The sequence below is a fragment of the Carassius auratus genome, unplaced genomic scaffold (assembly GCF_003368295.1).
Source record: "Carassius auratus strain Wakin unplaced genomic scaffold, ASM336829v1 scaf_tig00216448, whole genome shotgun sequence".
Taxonomy (NCBI): Eukaryota; Metazoa; Chordata; class Actinopteri; order Cypriniformes; family Cyprinidae; genus Carassius; species Carassius auratus.
Window position 1 is genome coordinate 10,982 of NW_020528577.1, and position 26,388 is coordinate 37,369.

General features: G+C 36.0%; 1 protein-coding gene across 1 annotated transcript; it reads right to left on the reverse strand.

The window, feature by feature from the left end:
- Nucleotides 1-572: 572 nt before the first annotated feature.
- On the reverse strand, nucleotides 573-25,303 carry LOC113098245 (disintegrin and metalloproteinase domain-containing protein 19-like). The gene is made up of 23 exons (XM_026263254.1): nucleotides 24,905-25,303; nucleotides 24,629-24,741; nucleotides 23,936-24,006; nucleotides 16,811-16,889; nucleotides 16,399-16,475; nucleotides 14,860-15,064; nucleotides 12,912-12,977; nucleotides 11,593-11,664; nucleotides 11,329-11,495; nucleotides 8,957-9,041; nucleotides 8,736-8,875; nucleotides 8,434-8,611; nucleotides 8,237-8,326; nucleotides 7,388-7,583; nucleotides 6,909-7,014; nucleotides 6,298-6,511; nucleotides 6,133-6,210; nucleotides 4,670-4,778; nucleotides 4,425-4,566; nucleotides 4,233-4,320; nucleotides 3,062-3,286; nucleotides 1,916-2,009; nucleotides 573-1,798 (listed from the first exon to the last, which is right to left on the reverse strand). Exons 1-22 carry the CDS (start codon nucleotides 25,113-25,115, stop codon nucleotides 1,947-1,949), a joined length of 2,775 nt encoding a protein of 924 aa, XP_026119039.1. The 5' UTR covers nucleotides 25,116-25,303; the 3' UTR covers nucleotides 573-1,798; nucleotides 1,916-1,946.
- Between the last annotated feature and the right edge of the window lie 1,085 nt (nucleotides 25,304-26,388).

Below are 26,388 nucleotides of genomic sequence, written 5' to 3' on the forward strand. Positions count from 1 at the left end.
AAGTAGTTTACTGAGACTATACTTCAAAGTGTACAAAGTATTTAATTAGTAAACTATCGGTGAACCTATTAGTTCACTTTTAGTATACTTGCAGTACAAACTACAAACATAGAGGTAAACTAGTTGTGTACACAAAGTTTGCTACTTAAACGATACTTAAAAGTATACTTTTTATATACTAGAAAGTAGGCTAATTTAGTCCCAAGGAGTATTGAATCTGTACACTTGCAAGTATACTACTAGAACACTGATATTTGTATACTTGCTACATGAAGTATACCTAAAAATATACTTGAACTTTACTTAAGTATTTTTTTACTTAAAATAAACTTGAAGTATACTACTTTTTCATAAGGGCATTCAAAAGTGCAATTCTGCATAAAGGCAGGAATATAGAAATATTATTCTACTTCAAACATTTACACAGATGTTCTTATTTAATCATAACAAGAATAAGAAATAATATAAACTGAATAGATGGATCAAAACTATATTAAATGAAGATAAAGATTAATTAAAGATAAAGCGAAAAAAAAATTCTGTCATCACGTGGAAGGCACAGCAGTACAGCATTTTAATATGACAATGTTTTTTTATTTTTAATAAAGAAACTAAAATTAAGTAATATAAAATGCAATAAAAAATGACAGTGACTCTTTCTGACTTCCTATGCAGTGCAATATCAAGCCACACTAAACATCCACAAGCACACAAACACTTCCATGATAAACACTATGACCAATAAAATAACATTCATGTAAACCCAAATTTAAGGCGTCATTGCATTTTAAAATGTATGTATGAAGTTTAACTACAACATAAATATATCTGACAGAAAACAAGTTCCTTGGTCATAATAGGTCATAAAACATTATGAAAGGAGAAATAAAAATGCATTGTCCAGAGATCCCTCCCCATCAAATGACTGCTAACCATAGAAAAAAAATAACTTAAAATAGCTACATATTTACATGTTTATAGGTTATATAAACCTAAATCCCTGGGTAAATTGACGTATTTAACAGAGCATTTAATCAAGAGTTTTCTAAAAAGGTAATTAGCGAATTTCTCTCATTTAAGATTTCAAAAGCAAAGCACCATTTGTAATTTTAACCCTTTTTTGTCCAGCATCATTGCAAACACCCTTCAAGACAGGTCATTTTTTTTTTTAACTTCTTACACAGAACATACTATACATATTATATGACAACACAGATTTTAAATCAGTGCTATACAATTTAAACTATTTAAGTTTTTGAATTATTATTGCTATGAAATCTTTTTTTTTTTTTTTATATATCCATTTGCAGAGCTGTTTCCTGAGTACAGATTATTTATAGTACTAAACTAAACTGGACTGACAGTGCAAGTTAGTTCAAGACTAGACAAATCTGCTCCCATTTTCCAGTTCATTATTTGTATATAAAGTACTTACAATGTATTACTACTGCGTGCAAAAATTTACATTTCATATTCTCGGTGCAAGATATTTTTTTAGATGACCCATGCTCTTATTATATTATAATGCCATACTTCATAGTTTTTTTTTGTTTTTCTTTTCACTGAGGTCTCTGTAATAAATAGATATAATAAAGAAAATGCAACATATGGCACCCCCTGAAAAAAGTTGGAAGGTATCCTTCATTCTGTGTTCAAGTCAATAAGGCGGAGATCACAATGAGCGAGGCAGGTTGATTGGTCACTCTTACAGACATCTTAAAGGTGCAGAGTTGATCAATATAGCACTCCAATGACCTTCACTGTGACTCAGCTCTTTCCAGAAACTTCTCTTTGGAACCTAAAGCACAATCATATTAAGAATTACCAACTAATCATTTATAATAATAGTCATTATTATTATTATTTCTAACAGCATGCTAGTGTTCTGTGCTTTTGACTTCTCCCTTCTGATTACCTGACATTATGAAAAGGCCCAGAAGGGGGCATCAGGTTGGATTCCCTTTCTGCATCATGGCTGGTGACACTGGCACGCCATTCTTAGGCAGCATCTGGATGAAACATGACAAATATTTGATAATCCACAATCAGAGTCATTTATTATGTGACAGACATGATGTTTGGAGTCACTTGATCAGCATTTTAGGTGTTTACAACCTTATGTTTTATTGTTACCTAATTCTTACCAAATGTTTTAGCATGTCTAATTATTTAGAAGTAGAAAAACTAATTTCATTTATTTTTACAATGGACATTTTTCCCACGTATAAAGTGGGTTTCTCAGCAGCATAAGTCATCATAGTTGGGTTAACTTGAAGAGCAGAGAATGGGAGAGTACCACTAATATATTTTCTTGCATTCTCATTTGCTCAAATAGCAAAAGAAGAAAAAAAAAAACTCCACAATAGTGTTTTCATGACTTTCAATAAAAGGGAAAAAAAAAAAAAACTAAGTGAGGAATGTTGGACACTTCATTCACTACTGTCACAGTTTTTAATTATGTACCGAAGGGGAAGGGGCTATGGGGCCACTAGGGTTTTAAACCAACCGTTCTTAATTAGTCTGCTGTGCAAATAAAATGAAAATGTAATTTGTTAAATTGGTCCACTGTTCAAAATAGAAGTTTATAAATCAGTCCATATACAATCAAGCCTTCAAGAATCCTCAAGTTTATTCAAGCTAGCATTATGCTAATCAGTTCATTTTGCAGTTTGAATAGATTTCTTTTAACTGAACTTGTTTTAATTCTGAATTGTTGAATATCATTTGTCATGTGAACCCTTTTCCTTAATTGAAAATTTTAAATTTCTGAACTATTTTGTATCTGTATTTTGCTTAAAAGTGAAAACAGTTCCATTGTTTGGTTCCCTTGATGATTGTACCTAAATATTTCACCCATGTTCTTATCAGGGTTTCCACTCCATTAAATGTCAATCCTTTGTAGGGTCAACTGACTCAAAGACTTGAAAGAACATTTACCTGATTAAATAACCTGCTTGGCACATCAAATCAATCCACTACAATTATGCAGATAGACTAAATGTTAAGGAATATTGCACTGCATGACTGATCTAGAGGTGCATTTGCTCAGGAAGACACTCACTCCTGCAGGCCGGGAGGGTTTGGTTATGGGACAGGGTGGAGGGGGTCTGTTGGGTGGTTGCGGTCTTGTTCTGGGGGGTGCTGATGGAGACGGCTTGGGCGACTCTGAATGCTGTAAACTCTGCGTGTGTGCAGCGTAGGCTGGGATTGGAGGTGGTTTCACAGCGGGTCGAACGGCAGAATGTTTGGATATGGGTGGACCTATAGGATTCGCTCGAGGACTGGCCTGAAGAATACAAGCACAATATGAATATGAATAATCGATTCGATCATAACAATGAATACATTTCACAAGGATTCTTGGGAGGGTGGAATGCGGGTTATTTTCAGTGACAATGGCTGCACCAATTCAAATGAAATTTCCACACTATCATTTTGTAAATAATCAAATCAGTGTATAATTGGTCAGACAGCGTAGTCGATATACAGTATTTCTACATGAGTTGCTATAGAAATGAATGAATGCCAAGAGACAAAAGATTTGCTGTCACTGCATTGAAAGATGAATAAAGGATTTTTTTCTCTGCTCATGTCAGTATGCGTTTTAGATGAAATTCAACCCCAGAAATTGATTTTCATGGGTATCATTGCTCACACATTGTAAATATCTGAGGCATTTCTCCCCTAAGCTCTGGTTAGTTTCTATTGTGTCCAAAATGACAGAATAAACCCCCAGAAATCCATCTTGCCTGTGCATTCCCCAAAATCAGATTTTAATAAGATTTAAAATCGGATACGTATCAGTGTTTATTAATAGTTTTGAATTAGCTTTTAATATATTATATCTTCAGTTTTCATTTCTATTTCATTTTAGTAATTTTGTAATGTGCTTTTTAAAATATTTTTCTATTCATTTTAGTTCAATTTAATTCCCTCATTTCTGTTAGTTGACATTTCCAGTTTTTAATTTTAAGTATAGTTTTTTAAATATACAATTTCTTTCAGCTTTATTTAAATTAACGAAAATAGTTTTTAATAGCTTTAGTTTTAGTTAATAACAGCTCTGATATAGACGGTTTTTTTTGCTGTTTGATCGACAGACATCTAAATGGATTTGAGTTGGATACTGAATATTTTTGCTCTCTATATTGGAACGAAGCCAATGATCCACGAAATTGTGCTTTTGGATGCATTTACTGCAAACCCACGCTGACAACAAAACAACTTCACACCTGATCATCAGCATGAGATTTCTTTGGCAGGAACACTGGGTTGACATGACCCGTGGTGTGACTTTTAGTCTCAGGGGTGTCTGGAACACTGACAAGACGAGAAATAACACATTTTCTAATGCAAGAAGTGCCAAATACATAAAGATCACTGCATAAATGTGTTTGCATTTGACAGTTAAGAAATTAGATTACTTGATGCATATTTGGGTAGCAGGGAGGGTGGAGCTTTTGGTGGAAAGGAGCTTCTGTTTGAAGCAGCGCCAATAGACACCAAGGACAGCCAATCCCAGAAGGACAAAAAAAATCAGGAGAACCAGAACAAGATAAAGGTTGCCTGCATAAGATAAGACAAGAACAAAATGCATCAACAAAAGAGCAAATTTAAGATAACATTCAATGAAATATTCATTTTTTTCATTCAGAGCCTGTCGACGTACTGTGCGTGATCACAGGCCCACTATCCAAACTCCCTCCTGAACCTGACCTCTCACAAAACGGTGGTGCCCAACCCGAGTTACAATGACAGTTGTGGTTATTATTACAAAGCTGCAGGGGAAAACGCAAAAACATTTTTAGAAAAACAATATAAAGGAATAGATCGCTCCAAAATTAAACCTGAAAAGAACAGACTACAATATAGACCATTAGATTAGACTTATTACTTTAGCTTTCATGTGGCTACAGCAGATGGAAAGATCGTCAGTAATTAAGCTGACACTTTATTTTGATAGTCCACTTTAGACATTCTACTAACAATAAGTAACTACATGTCAACTTCATGTCAGCTACATATCAACTATATCTTATTATTTGAAACTACATGTCTACTAACTCTCAGAGTAGACTTTAAGGTTAGGTTTAGGATTAGTTAAATAAGCTGACAAAGAAAGTGTCAGAAGATATTAAGCAGACAGTCTACTAATACTCTACTAACTGCTAGTTGACATGTAGTTGCAAAGTTACTTACTGTTAGAAGAATGTCTAAAGTGGACTATCGAAATAAAGTGTTACCATAATCAATGATATTTTATATGAGATATAATTGTTTTTTGGTTTTTTTACTTTGTATTACTTCAGTAGACTTTGAATATATAGAATGCAAAATATTGACTACAGTACTTTCTTTGCTTGTTTTATGTATTTTTTGTTCTTTTAGGACCTCAGCAGACACTGTGGGCAAAAAAAGCTGCTTAAAAAGTCTTCAGAAATATTCCTTTCTAAAGATCATACAGTTAGAGAACAACACAAGAGTGAGTTAATTTTTTTTTTATCTTTCCCACAGTACAGACAATGATTTTGTTCTATTAAAAAACACTGGCTTATACAGTAATAGTGACCTACATTCAGTGGAACTGGTTATACTACTGAAGTCTGCGGTGAGTTTAGCACATCCAAAAATATTCCAATTTCCCCAAACTCTTTTTTCATATCCTCAAGTGACCTCAGCACGTCCTGATTTTGCCAAGTCCGATGTGTTCCTAGGTCAACATATTTTGTTGACCCTGGAACAACATTTTACTCCAAAAATATATTCTTAACCTTATCCCTACACCTAAACCTAACCTTAACCATGAGTAATCCCTAAAATCAGAGGAAATGATAGATGAATGACACTGATGTACAAGCACCTAACACTGATTTTAAGCATAAACTTCACAAAATCTATAAACTGGTTCTTCAAATCTGATTGGTTAATCACAATGTTGTTCCAGGGTCAACAACGATGTTGTCCCAGGAACATGTCTCACTTGGTAAAATCAGGTTAGGCAGTGACCTCATTACTTGAATTAGTGAATTAGGAAATGATGTTAAGAGGACATGCTTCAGTTGCTATAAGTTGACCATGTATGTACAATAAAGCTCAGCCAGCTCTACATATAAATAAGCTATATGAACTTACGCCGTGGCCATGACATTTGGCACTGCATTCATCAGCTTGCATGAAGGACGCATTGCGGCATTCCCCTTCAAAACAGATCTGTTCAGATAGAAAATGTAATAAGTTAAAATAATAAATTCTCAGTACACTTAAATTGATAGATCTATTCAGTCTATCAGTACCTACCGCATTCTCCCCACATTTGGTCCCAGTCTGAACCAGGCCTGGGTCTAGGGTGTCACTCTTCTCCTCACTGGCCTGACCTTGCTGGTACACGTGTGTCCCTCTGCACAGGATCTTCTGTTGACCATCCGGGACGTTGGTGTCTATGGCGACGGCGTTGGATTCTAAAGGCTTGCTGGCAGCGCTCAGACACTGAATCTTCCCACATTTAACATTCCTAAACAGAAGACCAACAGAACGTCTGTATTTTTCTTTCACAGTTACCACAAGAATATTAAGCGACAAAAACCTATTTCCAACATTGAAAATAAGAATTTTTTTGTTGAGCATCAAATATTAGCATGATTTAGCATGATCATGTGACACTACAGACTGGAGTAAAGATGCAGGAAATTCAGCTTTCGCAACACAGGAATTAATTACATTTTAAAATGTATTATTACAAAATATTTTTTTTTTGAAATGATAGATAATATTACGGTTTTAACTATTTTTTTTTAGCAAATAAATGTAGCCTTGTTGAGCATAACAGAGCTCTTTCAAGAAAAAACAAACAAATCGTAATTATTTCAAACATTTGATCAGTAGTCTAACTAAAAGTAAGTGCATCTCACCTTTCAGTGCATTTCCTGTATGTACCCATAAAACTGCCACAGTTTCCATAGGTATCGCCTGCTTTATTTACCTCAGTAAAGCAAATATCAGGAGCAGGACGGGCATCTATGACAGAGACAGAAAATTAGCCTTACAGCAGAAACAGAACAGAACAAACACTCATGTCTTAAGTTAATGGTTATGTGAATGCTATAATCTAAGGTATATCTCAGATGGCCTCACATTCAGATACTAAGATCACAGCCAAGCACAGTATCTGCCATACAGTAAACTACAGTACACTGAACCATGGATTTCTTTTGAAAAAGGAACAAATATATATATAATTTTAATATATTCCTGTGACGCAAAGCTAATTCAGCATCATTACGCTTTCAGAATTAATTCTAATATGCTGATTTACTGCTATATTTGTGGAGACAGAGACTGAATATTGGGCGATTGGTCTTCTTTCATCAGACCTTAGCACCACACAGACCTTTGCCCCAGAGAGAGAGGCACTGTTGCTCCAGCGTCAAGCAATTTCCTGTGTAACAGTAGGCACTGCCACCCGCACAACTGCTGCCATCCACCAGGTAAAAGTTAGCAGGGCAGGACTCTGATTTCCCATCACAGTACTCAGGCAGGTCACAGGAGCCTGAAGGAGCACGGCACAGCACTCCTGGACTCTTCAGCTGGTCAAGAGTGGGAGAAAACAAACAGATCAAACTGTACTCATTTAAAATACAGTCGGTTTTTCTTAAAATATTAACAGAGAACTATACTTGCATTTGAGACCTGTCTAAATTCCAAACAATATTATTCTAAAAAAATATTACAACACATTTTTATGCAGATGGCAAATCTTGAGTATAAAGCTTTGTTGTATTTGCTGACTGATGAATTAATAATTAAGGTTAAAAACATTTCTTAAACTACTCTCTTAAAAACCCTCTAACTAACCTCTAATGCAACACCACATGCTTTTTGTTTGTCTAATTATTCTTACCATTTAAAAGTAATCAAAACATTTTTTTATTTTGCTTATTTACTTTAATTAAACTCATCATAAAATCGCAGAGAACTAAAAAACATTTATTTATTTATTCTTACCATTTAAAGTCATCAAAACATTTTTAAAAATCCTTATTTGTAAGTTTGCTTATTTACATTAAACATCACAAAACACACAAAAAAACTGTTACTTATTTATTTATTCCTTAATTCACACCATTAGGTAACACTAACAAATCAGATAAAAAAATGTATGCTAAAAATGCTTTTTTGTTTGTTTGTCACCACAGGAATGTTGTAGAGAGAGTGTGAGATGAGTCTTGCAGGGATTCACCTTGCACTCATGACAGCAAACTCCATGTGCGCACTCCGCTCCAATCTTTAGCGTGCAGTTGTTGGCATTGCAACAGGGACTTGAGCACTCCTTTGTAGCAAAGGAAACAGAAATGGAAAATGTGAGATTGAAAGATCAATTGGAATAAAAGCGTGGGAGAAAAGGAAACAGAGGAAGCAATGAAACTCTCTCCTGACCTCCACTTCCCCACAATCACACTCTTCTCCTTTCTCTAGGTATCCGTTTCCACAGCGCTGCCCGCCGTACATGACCCTGGTGTTGGGAGGGTTGAACAAGCACTTCCCTCCGCCGGAGCTCAGGTAGTGCTTCAGCTCTTTCTGATTGCAGGAGTTGAAGACACGAGGGAACGGATCCCTGAAGAACATTGACTTTTATGTTAAGTTTATTTTAAAGTGACAGTTCACGAAAAATTGTCAATTCTGTCATTATTTACTAATGTTATGCAGAGCTGAGATGAGATAGCATCTTTGGTTCTCACCCTGTGGCAGCAGCCATAATACAGCCTCCATCTTTGGGATTAGCGAGACAGCAGCCTGGACTATCGTGGCTCATACCAAAATTATGCCCCATTTCATGAGCCATGGTGGCAGCGACCCCCACAGCTTTTTCAGAGTGGTCCTATAGAGGGAGAGACAGATGAAACAAAAACTGAGCACGCATGGCTATAAAACTGGAATAATGCTGTATAGGTGAATTTACCGAATTGACTCCACCGGACTGGTATTCAGAACACATGGCTTTTAGGGGAGCCAGACCAATGATGGTGCCCTTAAAAGAAACACCCCTACAAAAACAACAAAAACAACTGATGAAATACCAATAAAACCAATGAGGAATCAAATCAAACCAATGCACTGACTAGCAGAACATTTAAAGGGATGGTTCACCCAAAAATGAACATTTTATCATTTCCTCTCTCACATTTCCTTTCAAACTCGCATAATTCAACTTTTTCATTGTTCAACAGTCATGACTTCGTACATCACCACAGTATTCCATACTCACCTTTCCAATCAATTACATATTCAGCCACTTGTCACCATCAATGTAACAAAACAAAAGCACATGGAAATTAAAAAGTTGTTAAGAAGTCCTGCTCATCACACCATTTTTATAAGCAGCCAAAAATGATCCCATGTTTTTTTTTTTTTTTTCTCCCTCACTCTTAGTCTGTCTCCTCAACATGCACTGATATGATGCAATTCCAATCATCCCATTAATCCAATCTTTCAATTCAGGGGTTTTAGGGCATTTCCAGTTGTGCAAGATCATCCGTGCAGCTGTGATACAACCAATCTTAATAAGGGTAAATGCATTATTTTTTCTATATTAGGTGAACTGATTTATATCCAAAAAGGCATAATTGTGGTTCCACAGGTAAATTAAAGTACAATCACTCTTCAAATATTTTTTGAATTTTATGCCAGAATGGCTGAATTAAAGAACATTCCCAAATCATATGTAAAAGTGTCCTCTACTTATTAATTTCCAACATAGATAAATAATCCCAGCTATTATTTCCCCATGTTGTAAAGTCTAGATCAGGGATCCTCAAATCTGGCCGACGAGAATTATCGGTTTCACACAACTTTATAAAATTGCTTCAGGAGATTTGGATTACAGAGCATTATGGACAAGTTTTATGATACTTTTATGTCCTGTTGGCAGCTTTCTTTCTGCAACAGGGAACCTCACCAAAAAAAAAAAAGAAAAGTATTTTACCCCCAGGAACTAGTCACTTTTACCATTATTGTTATTGCACAATTAATGTGCAATATCCAGTCATTTCTACAGGAATCAAAGTGATTCATATTCTTGTGTTGTGAGGGTAAAAGATATCCACATATCAGGTTCAAGTTAACAAACAGAAAGCTTAATGTATGGCTACACTTGACACTTGATAATGGACAGTGGACTGTAAAGTCGAAAATGTAAAAATTTTAAAGGAGTCATGTACTGCCTTTGTTTTTTATTTTGTACTGTTCTCAGGTGACCACTTGATTTTTACTTCAAAAACCATCATAATTTAGAATAAGCTATTTTCTTATCTGTTTGAACCCCCCTCATCAGAACACTGTTTGAACAGGAGTGGAAGATTTTAGACTCGGAAGTAAACACCCACTGATATGACTGGTTGTGTATGTTTGACAGCCTACATCCTTCATAGATGGACTCTACTGTGTTTTTGATTAAAAACACAAGTACTCTGTACATATCAAACGATCTGTAATAACAGACAAAGCAATAGTGACCACGCAATAAAATATTCGCACTTGTAGGGTTCTGGCATTACTGTCAGATCCAAGCATTGTCTTTTTGTTTCAATATTTCTGAAAATCCCACTTTGAATTGTGCCTTGTTTACAAACGAATCCACAGTAAAATTAAGTGAACGAAGGATCAAGTTCTTACTGACAGTCTCAAACTTTTATCATTTAGAATAAAGTTCATAAAATAAAGTTTATTCTTTGAGTTCTGCGTAGACCTGCGTTTGTAACTCTCATAAACACTATGGGCCCTATTTTAACAATCTAAACGCAAAGTGTAAAGCCCTAAAGAAAAACATTGCGCCAGACTTTAGACCAGGTTTGAGTTGGTCTATGGCGCAGTCTATTTTCAGCTCATTAAAATAGCATTGAGCCAGCATGCATTTGCTAATTAAATGACATTGCGCGGGATGGGAATATGCGAACATTGCCGGACTGAAACTAGCAAACCGCTTGCGTCGCATTGTGCCGGGTGTATTATAGGGTCCTATAGGTGCGAATGGGTAGGGCGGGGCTAAACAGGCAGTGATGTAGAAGCGGGCATTGATCATCTTCTGTGGAGGTGGTGTTTAGCCACACTATTAACTTCATAGAATTGTACATTCCACAAGCTGTCATTTGTATTGAGCTGTCTTCAATGTAAGCTCTTTTTAGACCGGATGTTTTTATATTATAATGACCTCTTATTTCAAAAGATCAAGGGAATTAATTTATTTCAGTTCATGACCCCTTTAAGATTATTATCAGAGATCATTATTTTCTGCTCATATGTTAATGAGGTGGGAGGAGCTAGAGCAAGACTGACGTTACTAGCTGAGCGTTGTCATTGGGCAGCTGTGGCAGGTTTTTCCTCCTCCAGTTCAGAAATGCACCCAGGGTGCTGTAGGGGTTGTCGGTCACAGTGATCTTGTCTTGATCATTCCAGATCTCCAACCAGATCAGAGCCACGCGGATGTTAAAGGATTTGTAAAACTGGGAACATCAAATCACATAATACTGTATATTAAGTGTCCAGAAGCAGGTAAATGATAAAGAGTGTGCTTAATAGTACACTTCACAACAATCTCACCTTATCCACAAAGTTAGCTGCTTCAAGCAGCTTCTCTTTGGTATTGTTAAGGCTCCGACCGAGCTTCACAAACTGAAAAAGAGACACTATTAATATGCCTCTTTGACCATAGATGGCTGAGATAAATTTTATTTCATGTAGGTCAGTGTTTCTCAACTGGTGGGTGTACGGCCACAGAAATGACATCAACAACAAAAAACGTATATTTATTTACCTTTATTCAGTATTGGTCAAATTGTAATATTTTTAACAGTCTTAACTTTATTTTTGTGAAATAAATTTGCTTTGTTTTTGTTTTTCAAAAAATTCTATATACAAAACCGATTCAAAAAAAGTTGGGACACTGTACAAATTGTGAATAAAAACAGAATGCAGTGATGTGGACTTTTTTCGGCCTCTTATTGCTACCTGTATCAACATTTTTGGAATGTGTAGCTCTCATGAAATCCAAAATGAGCCAATATTTGGCATGACATTTCAAAATGTCTCACTTTCAAAATTTGATATGTTATCTATATTCTGATAAAATATAAGTTTATAAGATTGTAAATTATTCCACTCCTCTTTTACTTACAATTTGTACAGTGTCTCAACTTTTTTTGGAATCAGGTTTTTTTCTATATATATATATATATAAATATACGTGTAAGTCGGTTGCGGCTTGACGACCATGGAAAAACATGGGTCCCAAGGCCAATCAAGTTGAGAACCACTGACATAGGTGTTGATGATGAGATAATTCTATCATGAGTCATGACAGGAAACGAGTCAGATCTGCAGAGGTGCAGTGGAGTGAGTCAACAAACAGACAATATCTGAAGCTCCAGAGCTATCAGGTAACGGTCATTGTTTTTTCCCAGACAGTTCTATCCAAAGCAGCCAGCTGGCTTATAATTGTGATGATTTATGTGATACATATGACTTACATAAAATGCTGATAAAAAGAAAAACAAACTGTCTGAATCATTTTAAGCTGAAGCAGTTTGAAACTGATTAAACATCTCATATTTTGTGTTTTCTATATATATTTTTTTATATTTTGAGCAGAGTCTATTGGCCGTCTGTTTGAGTTAATCTACATTGGCATGAATAAGACAAGAGTAAAATCTCTATCTCTTTGCTATAAAGTTTTTTTCACAGGTTAATGACATATTTGATGTATTGTAGTAATGTTGTCTCTGGTCTGTGTGCGCATATGCGTTCAGGAGGCATGGCTTTAGATGGAGATTTGCAGGAAGGATGGGATGTTCGCTTTCAGTGCTATCAGGCTAAAGTTAACCATTTCCAAGATGTCCTATTGCACCTTTAAGAGATTTTACCTCTGCATGGTCGGCCACCACCATCAGCTCCACGTATTTCATGCTACTACTGACATCCCTTTTTCCCTGCAGGAAGAGATAGAAAAGATAGGGATGAGCATAATTTGAGGCTAGGTTAGGCTAATTTGATATACTAAAGAAGAAGCGCTGAGTCACTACTTCTAAGTCTGAGTTTACGAATTTAAATACTGTGAGACATGACTAATTGGGACTGGGGGACATCCTGTGTCTTCGGACAGGGACAGACACTCGATTCATGTAAGCCAACACAAGAACAATGTGTCTTTGGTTTAGTACCACTTTAGTCAGCTCTTCACATTTATTTAAATAACAAGTTTATTATCTGGTACTTTCCAAGAATAATATACAAAATAGGGCCTGAACTCTTAACTCTTTTTTAAACAAAATGTGAAAGGAGGTGCTTAATCAATAAATGTCTACTTAATGTCATTTTAAGGAGGTTAAACCAAATTTTATATTTTATATTCATCTGGTATAATGTTTCTCAAAACTTTGAACAAAAAAAAAAAAATATATATATATATATATACCTGGTCAACATAGATTATAAATATATACTAATGTGAACACCACAGCTTAGATATATATACATTTCCGTGAAAAGGTTTTTGCCCACGTCCTGTTTTTTATTTTTTGCATATTTGTCACACTTAAAAAATTCAGATCATTAAATAAATTGTAATATTACACAAAGATAATGCAAGTAAATACAAAAGCAGTTTTTAAATGATTATATAATTTAGTAAGGGAAAAAAGCTGCCCAAACCTACCTGGCCCAAAAATAATTGCAATTAATTTAAATCATGAAAGAACTGTAATTAAGCACATTATTTTAGAAAGCGGAGTTAAATTTCACTAGCCACACCCAAGCCTGATTACTGCCAGACCTGTTGAATTAACAGAAGCTGTCTGACAAAGTGAAGCATGCTTAAAGAGCAACACATCATGTCACGATCTAAAGAAATTCAAGAACAGATGAGAGACAAAATTGGTGTAAAGTATCAGTCTGGAAAGTGTTATAAAGCCATTTCTAAAGATTTGGGACTCTAGCGAACCATGCTCAGAGCCATTTATCAACAAATGGAGAAAGCTTGGAACAGTGGTGAACCTTCCCAGGAGTGTTTGGCCTACCAGAATTACTCCAAGAGCACAACGACGACTCATCCAGGAGATCATAAAATAATTCCGAACAATATCTAAAGAACTGCAGGCTTCACTTGCCTCAGTTATGGTGAGTGTTCATGATTCAAAAACAAAATTCAGGCTTTCGAGTTACCAAGTCAAAGTCCAGACTTAAAATAAGATTGAGATGCTGTGGCATGACATTAAACAGTCTATTCATACACGAAAACCCACCAGTGTGGCTAAATTAAAACAATTCAACAAAGAAGAGCGGTCCAAGATTCCTCCACAGCGATGTGAAAGACTCAGTGCCAGTTTTAGCAAATATTTGGTTTGCAGTTGTTGCTGCAAAGGGTGGCACAACCAGTTATTCGATTTATGGGGCAATTATTTTTTCACGTTGTGTCAAGTAGGTTTGGACAGCTTTTTTCACTTTAAATCATTATTGTAAAACTGCATTTTGTATTTCCTCCGTTATCTTTGTGTAATATTAAAAGTAGTTTGATCTGAATCATTCAAGTGTGACAAATATGCAAAAGATAAAAATAAAAAAACCAGAAGGAGGCAAAAACTTTTTATATGTATGTGTATATGAGAGAGAGAAAAGTGGTGTACAGACATTTTACAGATTTGGATTTATTAATAAAGATGTATTCCTTCTAAAACTACTTGCTTTTTTATCCTGTGTTAACTTTATATTACATAATAGTTTTAAAACTAACATACTAACTAACCATACACTGATTTGAGAGGATCTCTAGTTTGGATTTGGTTCAAGGTTTCAAAATGTTACTCATGTTCTCACCCTATTGGTCTGATGAGGCTTTGCCATGACATCAATCAGCTCTTGAAGGCTTTCCGGGTGATTCCCGTCTCCATGGTAGTGTCCACAGGTGCCCACTGGCAGTTTCAGACTCTGAGCGTTGAAAACGACATGTCCCTGAGAGTGTGTTTGGTTAGCTAGCGGTTCGATCATGTAGCTCACGCTGTTATTGACCGTTATCATGCCCCTGGGGATTGAGAAGACAACATGTCAGTCACGAGAATGTTTAAACCTTGAGACTGAATGACAAAGGGGACAATTGTAGTTATGGACAATTAAACAGGCTGACAGGATGGAAACCACTCATCAGGGTTTCGCACGGGAAGCAGAGTAGCTTCACCACACAAAATGATCTTTATCCCGGATGGGAGGGTGAAGGAATAAAGGAATAAAAATGAATTGATAGCCAACTTGTGTTTTATGCTGAACTTGGTTATTTAAGCAAAAACAGATTTCCTTGCTTCCTGGATACCCCAGTTTTGCCCAAATACAAGCATAGTTACACACAATCCTTCACAGATGTGCAGTGATGGCCAACTATCAATAAAAATGCTTCCACTGCAGAAACGCAAAAGAACACAAGAACCATAAAAAGAAGCCAAAACATAAGATTAAGATTCATGGAAATGCTAATTGTCTATAAATGCTACAAAGTTGCAGAATGCTCAGTAACATTAACAATATTCTCAAAAGTCAACTAAAACATGCTGGATATCTGCTGACACGTTCATAATACATTAAAACATTGACAAAATGCCTTCATTGTTCTCATTTAGTGGAATCATACACCGCAGCTGTGAAAATCATCTGGAAGGGAGTGTGTATACACTATAAAACGCTCTAGTTTTTCCCTTCTCCAGTCAAACCTCACCCATTCAAACTGTGCTTGCTTAAATATTCATTGATCTGTTGGATCATTCAATGCATGTCTGTTCTTCTCCTGTTTGAGCACTCAACAGGACTCTATACATCTACCCTCGGCCCACTCAGAGACCAGGCCATGCTACTACAGTGAACTCGCTGAACTCGCTTCCGGGCTAATAAACTAGAACTTTTGCACAACGAAAAATATGTCCTCATAATGCAAAGTCATGGCACTAGTGCTGTTGTTTTTAGAGTCTGACAGCTTAGAAAATAGAACTAAAATGGTTTGTGAAAGTCCCAATTACTAAACGAAATGAAAAGAAAATCGAAATAAGAAATTCAGTAAATAAAATATAAAGTAAAGAAAAAATAAATATAGTGTGTTTTCTTCTGAAAGGTATCGTGTATAAATAAGAAAATGAAGCTATAGCTCAAAGCAGGCAATGATTTATCTTGATTTTACCTGGTTACATTTTGAAAGTGTAATTTCTGAACCATTAGTGGCACTAAGAGGAACTACAAAAATAATTGTAAAGTTTTTTTTAAAATGACTTGATTGCAATACTGTTGTCACTATAAATAATTACTAAAGAATAGCTAAAGAACATGCATTTTTTCACACAATATGCATGTATGCAGATCTGCTGTGGATCTTACCTGAGTCCAGCACAGGTGCTGATGACCAGACTTGACCCCTGGATCCCTTTGACTGACCCATGATAATAACAGTGATCCTGGAACCAAAACAGCACTATATACATCATATACACTAGGTCCAGTATATATATATGTAGCACACAAAAAATGTGGGGAAAAAGGGAAAAACATGTGATCATGCCTAATGGATGTCATATTCATTTATATTAACTGGAATTACTTTCACAAAATTAACATCAGACATAACTGAATCATTTTAAGCACTGATAAAAGGAATAGCAAAACAAATAACTTGTTCCTGTAGTGATTTAGAGCCTATTAGAATACGGTGTCAACAAAATTACCACGACAATATAAGCTACTAATATGTAATTTAGAAGGAAAAAGATTGTGGAACGACTCCTGCACTCACCCTGTTGGAAGGCTTGGAAAACTGGCGGTCTCCATTCGGATTGTACCATATTTCCTGATATTCAGAGGAGAACAGCTCCCTTGGAGAAGAACATACAGAACAAGACAAAATCATTCAGTTATACATTTAATCAGCGCACAGCTGGTATATAACCAGACAATTTCCATCACGTCCATAAAGGAATAACATAAACACTTCCAACTTGTTTCCATTCCTTTTTTGGAGTCACACACAAATCAGGATTTGATTCGTATCAGATGATATGAGAGCATTTCTTCACAAAGAAATGTCTGACAGTGTGAGTTCTCTTTCCTTTAATGTCCTTGAGCTCATTAAAGATCCATCTAAAGTGGCTGAATGCTTTGAGAATCAGAGATACTCAGTTAAAATGCTTACAGACTGAGAACAGTCTGTTTATTGTACTTATATACTCTTCTTTCTCCTCCTTGAAACAAGACCACTAGTGCTAAACTGGCCCTAAATATTTAATTTCCCTTAACAAGACTAACAAACGATTTTCACAATGACTTCAAATAACACTCAGATCTGAGATATACATTGAAGACACAGTAATAATTGTGATTATGGTGATTTTCTTGTTCTGTACCCCCACATCTGACATCCAAATTATCACCAGCATACAACAAAGACAGCCAGTTTATAAACCACATTGTTTGTAGCACCTTGTTTTAACCTTTGTTAAAAAAATTAAATGATGCAGTATGTACACCAAAAAAATAAGAACTGAAACAGACTACAACTAAAATTAGATTTGATGTGACAGTTTGACTTACTAATGAGTTTGTCTAAACCTAACCACATATTGTGATCTCATTCTGTCTCTCATTCTCTCATACACAAACATATACATCTCAAGCATCTGTCCCCCTTTGTTTAAATAAGTTGGCCCAACAACACTTGCTGGACACAATCCAGACCTACTGGGCCACAACCTCCATCATCCCCAAACAAGAACACCCACCAGGCAGCACAAGTCTGCACTGGCCCTGCAGGACCCTGGATCTCTGCCAGGGAGAAAAAGTGTCATGGACTCGAGTGCATAGAGATATACCGGTCATACACCCTTCTGATATACACTGGGTCTTAAAATAATGCCACAAGTAGAAATACGATCACACATGGGTCCTTTAAGGTCGTATAATCATATTTACAGTTTATCACATTAACAATTTATGTCCCCTAATGCTAATATGAAGGCAATTCTGGATAGAAGCTATGTCAGAACTGATTTGAACATTATCAGGTTTTTACAGTTACATACAATTCAACTTCTGAATTTAATTGTGATTGATTTTTATAAAATAAAAGCCTCTCCTGTTTGATTTTAAAGTAATATATGCAAATACATGCAAAACACTTATGCATGAACATTTTTCACCCTGTTATCAAATGTATTAGCTCTGACATCTAATTAAGAATAGGAACTTACAAGGTCATGCTTTTGAAAAGAAAAAGTGTGCACTGACCACCTTTTTAACAGACAACAACAAACTGAGGCAACATCTACTGGTGGCCCAGTCAGTTTTTGATGGAAAAATAAAGGCGTATAATTTTCTATGTCAAAATCTTTTATTTGACAGGGAACACCACCAAGGTCATTCTGCTTCCAAATACAATCAGAGTGTGGAAAGCACTCAAGACAAAATATGGGGTAGTAGGCCAAAAGGCTGAGTGTATCTAATACCCTCTCAAACAATGCATGCCTGTTGATCCAACCCTCTGCTGAGGGAACTAAAACAAGGCTTGCACTTAATCTGCCACACTACCGCCCAATGACCCAAAATGTGATGCTATATTGAGCCCAGTCTTAAACAGCCCCTGGGCAAACAAGAAGACTCATAAATTCACAATAAACTGACTCTGGCTGAGCATGATGCTATAGTCCCTTAGGCTCTGGAAAAACAGAGTGAGTGAGAAAGAGATAGGAGGAATTTTACTGACAGAAAGAAGGATGTTGTGCCTACCAGGTGGGCGATTAACAGACATTTTAAGTGGCGCCTTGGCAGTTGTTTTAGCTACGCGATAGCAAACACTTACAATAGACACCTATAAAACAAGCGCTGGCAAAAATAGACTCTCTAGAGAGTTTGAGTGTGGCCCAAACTAACTAACTGTACATGGAGCCCTCGAATAACTGTTTTCTTAACGCGCCAATCATCGTGACCGTCCATTAATGTTTGGCAATCAAATTTTATTTCCCATCTTTATAAAAAAAAATGTCTCTATAACAAAGGCTTTTATTTAGCATACAGTTTTTTTTTTTGTTGTGAAATCTTTATCTTTATGAATACATTTTATAATATTAGTAATATTTAAAGACGAACACTTAAACCAACTTGATTTAACTTACTTGATAACCATATTGTATTCATATTCCATCAGTTTTAGGAAGAAAAAAAAAACATGTCAAAAAAAGTGTGTCTATCAAAAATGATACATCATGCTGTTAAGCAATGTTAATTTAACATCTCTCAAACGATATTCTATTGCATTGCATTGCATTATGTTTTGCCCACAGAATAAACACTCAACAGAATCAATCATAAAACTAAGAATTTAAATAATAGCTGAAGACATAGTGCTGGATGATATAGAGTGACAACTGATATTTATATGCATTTTATGTAAGTGGTTTGTTGTTATAAAGATCTCACTGATATACAAGCTTCATAGTAATTTCCGTCCTCATAAATATAAGAACCTGCACTAACGTGAATGTTTTTGATTTTAGGCCTCTGAATATAATTAAGGTGTTTTCTCCTCAGAGTATGAGCTCTGTATTCTCCTATGTCACACTATGTGTGTAACAAATATGATACTTAAAAAAACATATAAATGTAGATTTTGTCTAAAGGTCCAATAAAGTGTTTGATTTGAGAATAATAAAGGCCCTTTGTAAAGTTTATTGTTCTGTTGTAAACTCTTGGTCGAAATTGAACAGGATTGCATGCAAATCAGCTTTTTGTCAAATTCCTTAGCTCAAGTTTGCTTTAAATAAATTACATTCAAATGATAATAAGTCATTTTTCTTCTTCCCTCCCTCTGTGTAACATAAAAAAAAAGAATATTCATATATTACAACACAAAGATGCAAAATGGATAGGAATGATTTTCCACCCTCGGAGCAAAAGGGTTGGAACGGGGCCCGACAGATGCAGTGATGAAGAGCTGTGTGTTTGAGACACGGCCGTCTGGCAGCAGCTGAAACAAAGAGCTCATTTCAGTATAGACGGGCTGCGTCTCAAGGGTCAGTGGGCCACATTTTCTCCTCATATCAAATGACATCATTCTAGATGGAGGGCGTGGGAGGAGGGAGAGAGAAAGATGAAATAAGGACATCACAAACAGACAGAGAATGATTGGAAAGGGTGAAAAAGGAGAGAGAATGGGCTGGAGGGGAGGATGATGTAATTGAGGGCATTGCCTTGGCCATCGCTGTGATGGAGGGGCTTTTATTGCCCTTTGCTAGAGTGTATGCAAGCCTAAAAGCCTGTCCGAGCACTTTGCCCTCTAACTGACAGCCAGTCAGCCTCCCAGAGGGGTCATCTGAAAGTCAAATGAGCCAATGCATGCTTCAGGAAATAAACAAAAGCAACAGAATGCAGAGCGCACACATTAAACGTAACATAAAGTCTATATTGAAACTATTTACTTTCTTAACCCTATAAAGACTGTATCATATTTTATACACACATTTCTGAGGCCTCTAAATGATCAACATGATCGAAACTTTCTGTCGTCTGATTGAGTCTTTTTAGTACAATTCTACAGGTGTAATCTTTTGCTCTGAAGTCCATACTTATTTTTTATAAAGTAAACCTAAGAATTTTGTTGGTAATACTTAAAGATGTACATTTACAGGCCTGGAGTAACTTTGATTATCCATACATCATTGAGAGAAAAACATTTTCCTGACTATTATTTCCAGATTTACAGGGTTAATGCACATTCCTGGACTTATTGTGAATGATATGTTGGTGCACAAATGTTAGTCTTTGTAATATTTCATCAAAAAAAAGTCAATACACCAAACCGCCTGTCTTTTTTTTTTTTTTTTACCTAACACCCATTTTTTACAATCCAATCAACTCCAGATGGTAAACCCAAGTCCTCCTCTACCTAATTTCTATTTGATTCCAAAATATGATGCACTATAAAAGCAAAATGGTTGTTAATGACATTTCAGGTTGACTTTATTAATAAATAACCACTAGTGACCTAACAATCCCCTGATTATGTATCATTCTGATGTCACAAGCAAACATTTAGAAATAACTATTAGGGAGGACATGGCGGCAGAGCCGAGACTAATGCATCCTCTGAGATCTGTCAGCCCTATGGAGAGAGAAAACAGACAGAAATACAATAGGGATAGAGCGAGAGAAACTGTACTGCCAGATCAGCAGACACAGTCTAAAGTCTGGCATGAATTATCCTAATGTATATGGGTGCAAAAGAGAACAAGGACTCTAGTTTGGGGTTCACTGCTACTTCGTAAAACTTGAGCCATGAATAACATCTCTCGACTGACCTTCAAGTCATAGCCCAGACTTGCCACCCTCAAAAAAAAACTAAATCAGCAGCGCCCTGGCTGGAACTAAACCCAATCACCCCCTCTGGGTCCATGAGGGCAAACATTCATTAGAATAAAAGCCTGGCTACCCCTCCAGCACACACACACACACACACACACACAAAAGCTTTTTCCTTCAGCCTGTGATGGATCTATCCTGGATGATGGCCACTGACTACAGATGCCTGGAGATTCACAGCTGCTTTTTGATATTCTATGCATGAGCACTTACTTTTATATGGAGCAAATAAGGCGTACGACTAAACAAGAAGGCAGAAAGCACAGAGATTCAGCTGTATACCATTGTTGCAGAAAATGTTTTAACATTTACATCACTGACAGCCAAACATTCACTCGATTATAGAGTGTATTTCATATAAAATTTTAGCTGAAAGTGCTAAAGGTTCATGTGCATATAAAAAAACCAGTGCACAAACTGGCTTTAACTGTTAAAGATTTATCAGTTCAGTATGTAATTGTGTATTAGTGAGACCTCAGTTGCAGTTTAATGTGAGAGAAGCTGAAATTTATGTTAGAATTTCCTGCACTCAAAATCATCTGTCAAGAAACCTAATTAGCATTGATTGTTTTTCCCACTGAATAACCCATGGGTGAAGATGGAGGTTTAAAGGCTAAACAGAGGGATACACACTAGTTCACAGGCTTTCAGAAGTAAGAGTGACTCATAGTAAACACACAAAAGACTATCTAAAATATCTCGAATTAATGAGAAACTTGACCTCAATTAGTATTAACCCCGAGTATTCGTACAGAGATGGATATCTTTAAAACCATTTCCCTTGCTTTTATCTTGTCACACAATTAAAAAATTATCCACAAGAGGAAATTAAACCCAGCTTGTATTAATATTCAGTGCTTGGATAGGAATCCCGAATTTCCAGTTATTCTATATTTCTGCAATACTTCACACACAACAGAACTGAAAATTGATTTTACTTTGTATGGATATTATCTAATGATGCTGCTATTCAAAACACTGCTGTTGGTCAGTCACCATGACTTCCTAACAGTTTGACATTGCATCAGATTGGAATCCTATACCAACTTGTCTCTGTGAATTAGTTACTCAATATTATGTGTAAAACAGGATTAAATTCTTGCGAATTATCAACCACATCCTTCCTAAAAATAAACGGACACAATGTAGTGCCTGCGAAACGGTGCTTATTGTTTTCATCAAACCAAAGAACGTTTTCAACAAAGTTGCATCTGTAACAAATGCCCACAGCAGGGTGTTGTCCCCTGGGCTTATCTCAGTCAGACACCATGGAGTCGTGCTCTGGATGGATCTTCAGTTGCTAGCCCATGGCTTTTTCAGTCTGCTCTGATTTTCAGATAATACCTTTACTAATGTGACACAACTTGCAGAGTTGCACCACAGCCGTTTCACAATTTGTGCATGAGGAAGAATGTACACTATAAACATAAAGGACCCAAAAGGGATGCCATTGAAGTGCCTTTTTATGTATAAGAATAAATACATTTTGGTCATACTTTTTGGCTCAATGCATTTTTTTTTAACAATGGGTTTAGGTATTGGGTAGGATTAGGGATGTAGAATATGGTCATGCAGAATATGTGCTTTATAAGTAGGCTAAACAGCCAATATGTTAATAATGCATGCTATGAGTATAGTTAATAGTGAGAATTGGTCCCTAAAGTCTTATAGAAATGTTTAAGAATAAATGAAAGAAATATAAGAATAAATCAAGAGAATAATCCATTTTACACAAAAAAGAATACTAATGCTCCCTACCACTAGGATAAGGAAGCAACTTTAACTGTACCACATAAAAATTATGTTCTTCCACAGAATTGTATGAGTAAAGCAAGAACAAAAATCTGGCAAGTGGATCAGACTTCAGCTTAATTCAAAGGGAAAACAAGCTTTTCATAACACACTGACAGATATTTGTTCTTATTTTATGCATAAAGATAATTTTTTTTTAAACTTACATTTGCATCTCAAGTATATGTATCTTGATTTAAGGAAGATTACTTTTTTATGTCAAAACTAGACTAGGATTATGCTGGTTGCAACCTGGGTTTTCTGAGGCATCCAGCACAATCCTTGCCACAGAAAATCAAAGCGGGAGGTCTTTTGAAGTCTTGTCACTAGCCTTTTAATGCCAATGATCCACCTCAGAAACAATAGACCTGATTTATTCTGTTGTCTGTTATCATGTCCACTAATTTACTTACTCTGCAATGCATTCCTGGGGGAGAAAATAAACCATGTGATGCACCCAGCTTCCTGTGTCCTGGAGCAGGCGTATCAAATGTCATTTCCATATGGCTTAATACTCGCACTCCATCAACACATGCACATCTGCTTGTGCCAAAATGAAAAGGGAAACCACAGATGTGTATTTATGGCACAACGCTATGAACTGAATTTCATTACGAATATATCATGACACCTCCGGTTGGTAAGTTATATGTGGCTACAGTGGAGTAAAGCGGGACAGTGAATGGAGATGCTTTTTATACAGCTACGTGCACAAACTCACTCATTTCTCTGGAGCTGTAGAATCAGATCTTCTCCTCCTGCAGTAATTTTGACCTCTGCCTCAGATGGATGCTGGGAATGTAAATCAATCAGGTTAGAATAGAATTACCCAATAAATTCAATTATGCAAAAATGGTGGTAGATACATGATAATGAAAAAAAAAATAGACTATGAAAGAGGCAAGTTTCTTTACAGGTATATACATACACACACACACACACACACACTGAGAAAAACTAAATTAAGCAAATGTAAACTAAATATATGCTAAAAGCAGAAATATATTTAGTATAATAGGTCATTTAAGTCACTTATGACAAAAGAAACCTTGTTAAACTGATTAGTTGAACTTTGGTTTACTAAAGGACAAATGTTTTTGCCTTTATAATAGGTTAAACACAAGATGATTTTTTGATTATTTTAAATAATTCTGGATAACATACACTAAGGAGCTCATGACAATACACCAAGACTTTTGAAAACGCTTTAGTTCAACTTTTCACTGACATTGTTATTCTGAAATTTAATGTATTGAATTAGAAAAATAAAATGTTGGATTCACAAACCATCTTACGACAAATTAAGCCTGCAAAGGTGTAGTTTGACGATATAAAGCACAATGAACCTCTGATGCACTATACTAAAATGATTCTCATTCTCGAAACAACAGTTCTTAAGAGTCTGTCTCATTACCTTATGGCTCTCCTGAGATCGTTTGTGTCTGGCAGAGCTGATCCACTGTGGATAAGTGATAAAGTGCTCCGGGTTGTCATGGATGCGAGATGAGTCTCTATGCCAACGTTGATCTAAAAGTGCAAAAAAATCAATCACGTAAGCAATAAATAATAAATCTGACACAATTTCTAGCTAGAGTTCCAGCGCTCATCTTCTATTCCACGTAGACTTCCACGAAACACAACAACGAGCACTCAGTATTCTTGTACAATGACTATGAACGATAACACTCACCCGTGTATATGTCCTCGCCATGTGCAGCGCATCTTAAAGAGAGATGCAAACAACAACAACATAACAATACAAATAATCGGAACTGCACTGATCCCGCGAACATGCAGCGATCCAAATGCATCATAAAATGTAAAAAATTAAAATAAATAAATAAAAAAGCACGAAATAAAGGAGCCGTGCACGATGAATTATCATCGATTATGAACAGCATTCATGATGAACAGCACCGGTATGTGTGTGTGTGTGTGTGTGTGTCTGCAGAGACCGACAGAGTCAGTGAGAGCCGGAGCGCATCTTTACAGATCTCTATTAAGCACCTCCCCGCTTCAGCCTGCCTCGTGCCTCCACCATTCATAAAAACACCCATCTATCTATCTATCTATCTATCTATCTATCTATCTATCTATCTATCTATCTATCTATCTATCTATCTATCTATCCATCCATCCATCCATCCATCCATCCATCCATCTTTCATCCGTCTATTTACATTATCACATCTTTATTATAGTTACAGAATCCTACAATAAAAATTACATGATTTATGATGAAGAAAAATAACTCCTGAACTAATAGACGTCCTCGGTCTTTAGCTGGCATGTACAGTTGTTACACACAACATGCTGTTATACAGTACTCACTTATAATTTAAGCACAAAATGAGGTCAGGGTTACCCAATATAACCTTATATGAAATAAAATACTCCTTGACACCAAGTAACTAGCACAGAGTGAAGTGTAATTCATTAAAACGAAAATAAACTGAGATTTCCATCAGCAGCGTACATACTGGGAGAGCTATAATACTGACCTTTGCTTAAATATTAATGGTAAAAATATCTGGTTCATGCTTGGTCTTGAAAGGCACTTACAGCTGTTACAGTGACGGTGTATATTTGCTGTCATAAGTTAAGCACGAAACAAGGTCAGGGATACCATATTACACACTACACACAACACTGTGTGTAATAATATACACCTTGGCTTCAAAACAGCTAGCAGAAAGAGTAGAGTAGAAGAGAGATGTTGGTGCTTGCAGTGATTCATTAAAACTGGAAGCACAGATAAGGAGAGAGAGATTTTGTGACCAGACTACATGCTGTGTGAGCAATAATTCTGTGACTTCATCTAATTGCGTCTGACATCAAAGTACAGGAAGGACCAGCCGAGCACACGCTGTTAAAGATCTGTTAAAGCTTCAACATTACATTACAACTCTTGCTGTGGATTGAGCTCAACTTGAACAGTTTTTTAAACAACGCACAATTTTTATGTGCTTTTATGGAATTATAAGATTCACATTTTTTATTTGAAATCACCCGGAAATTGGCCATTGGACATTTTACTTCGACCATAAAACTGTCACCAAAACTTTATTATAATTTAATTACTTTTTTCCTCTTCCTTTTTTTAAAGAAAAGGGATCAATAATCAAAGTAATTTTTGTTGTAATCAGCATTATGCCACAAATGCTGTGGCCTAAG

Bases quoted from the DNA above. Each gene is read 5' to 3' on its own strand.
- LOC113098245 (XM_026263254.1), bottom strand. From the start codon at position 25,115: ATGCTGTTCATAATCGATGATAATTCATCGTGCACGGCTCCTTTATTT. The intron at 7,584-8,236 runs GTGAATCCCTGC...ACTCTTGACCAG, and splicing joins TTTGCTGTCATGAGTGCAAG to CTGAAGAGTCCAGGAGTGCT. The intron at 4,567-4,669 runs GTACGTCGACAG...TATCTTATGCAG, and splicing joins TGGGCCTGTGATCACGCACA to GCAACCTTTATCTTGTTCTG.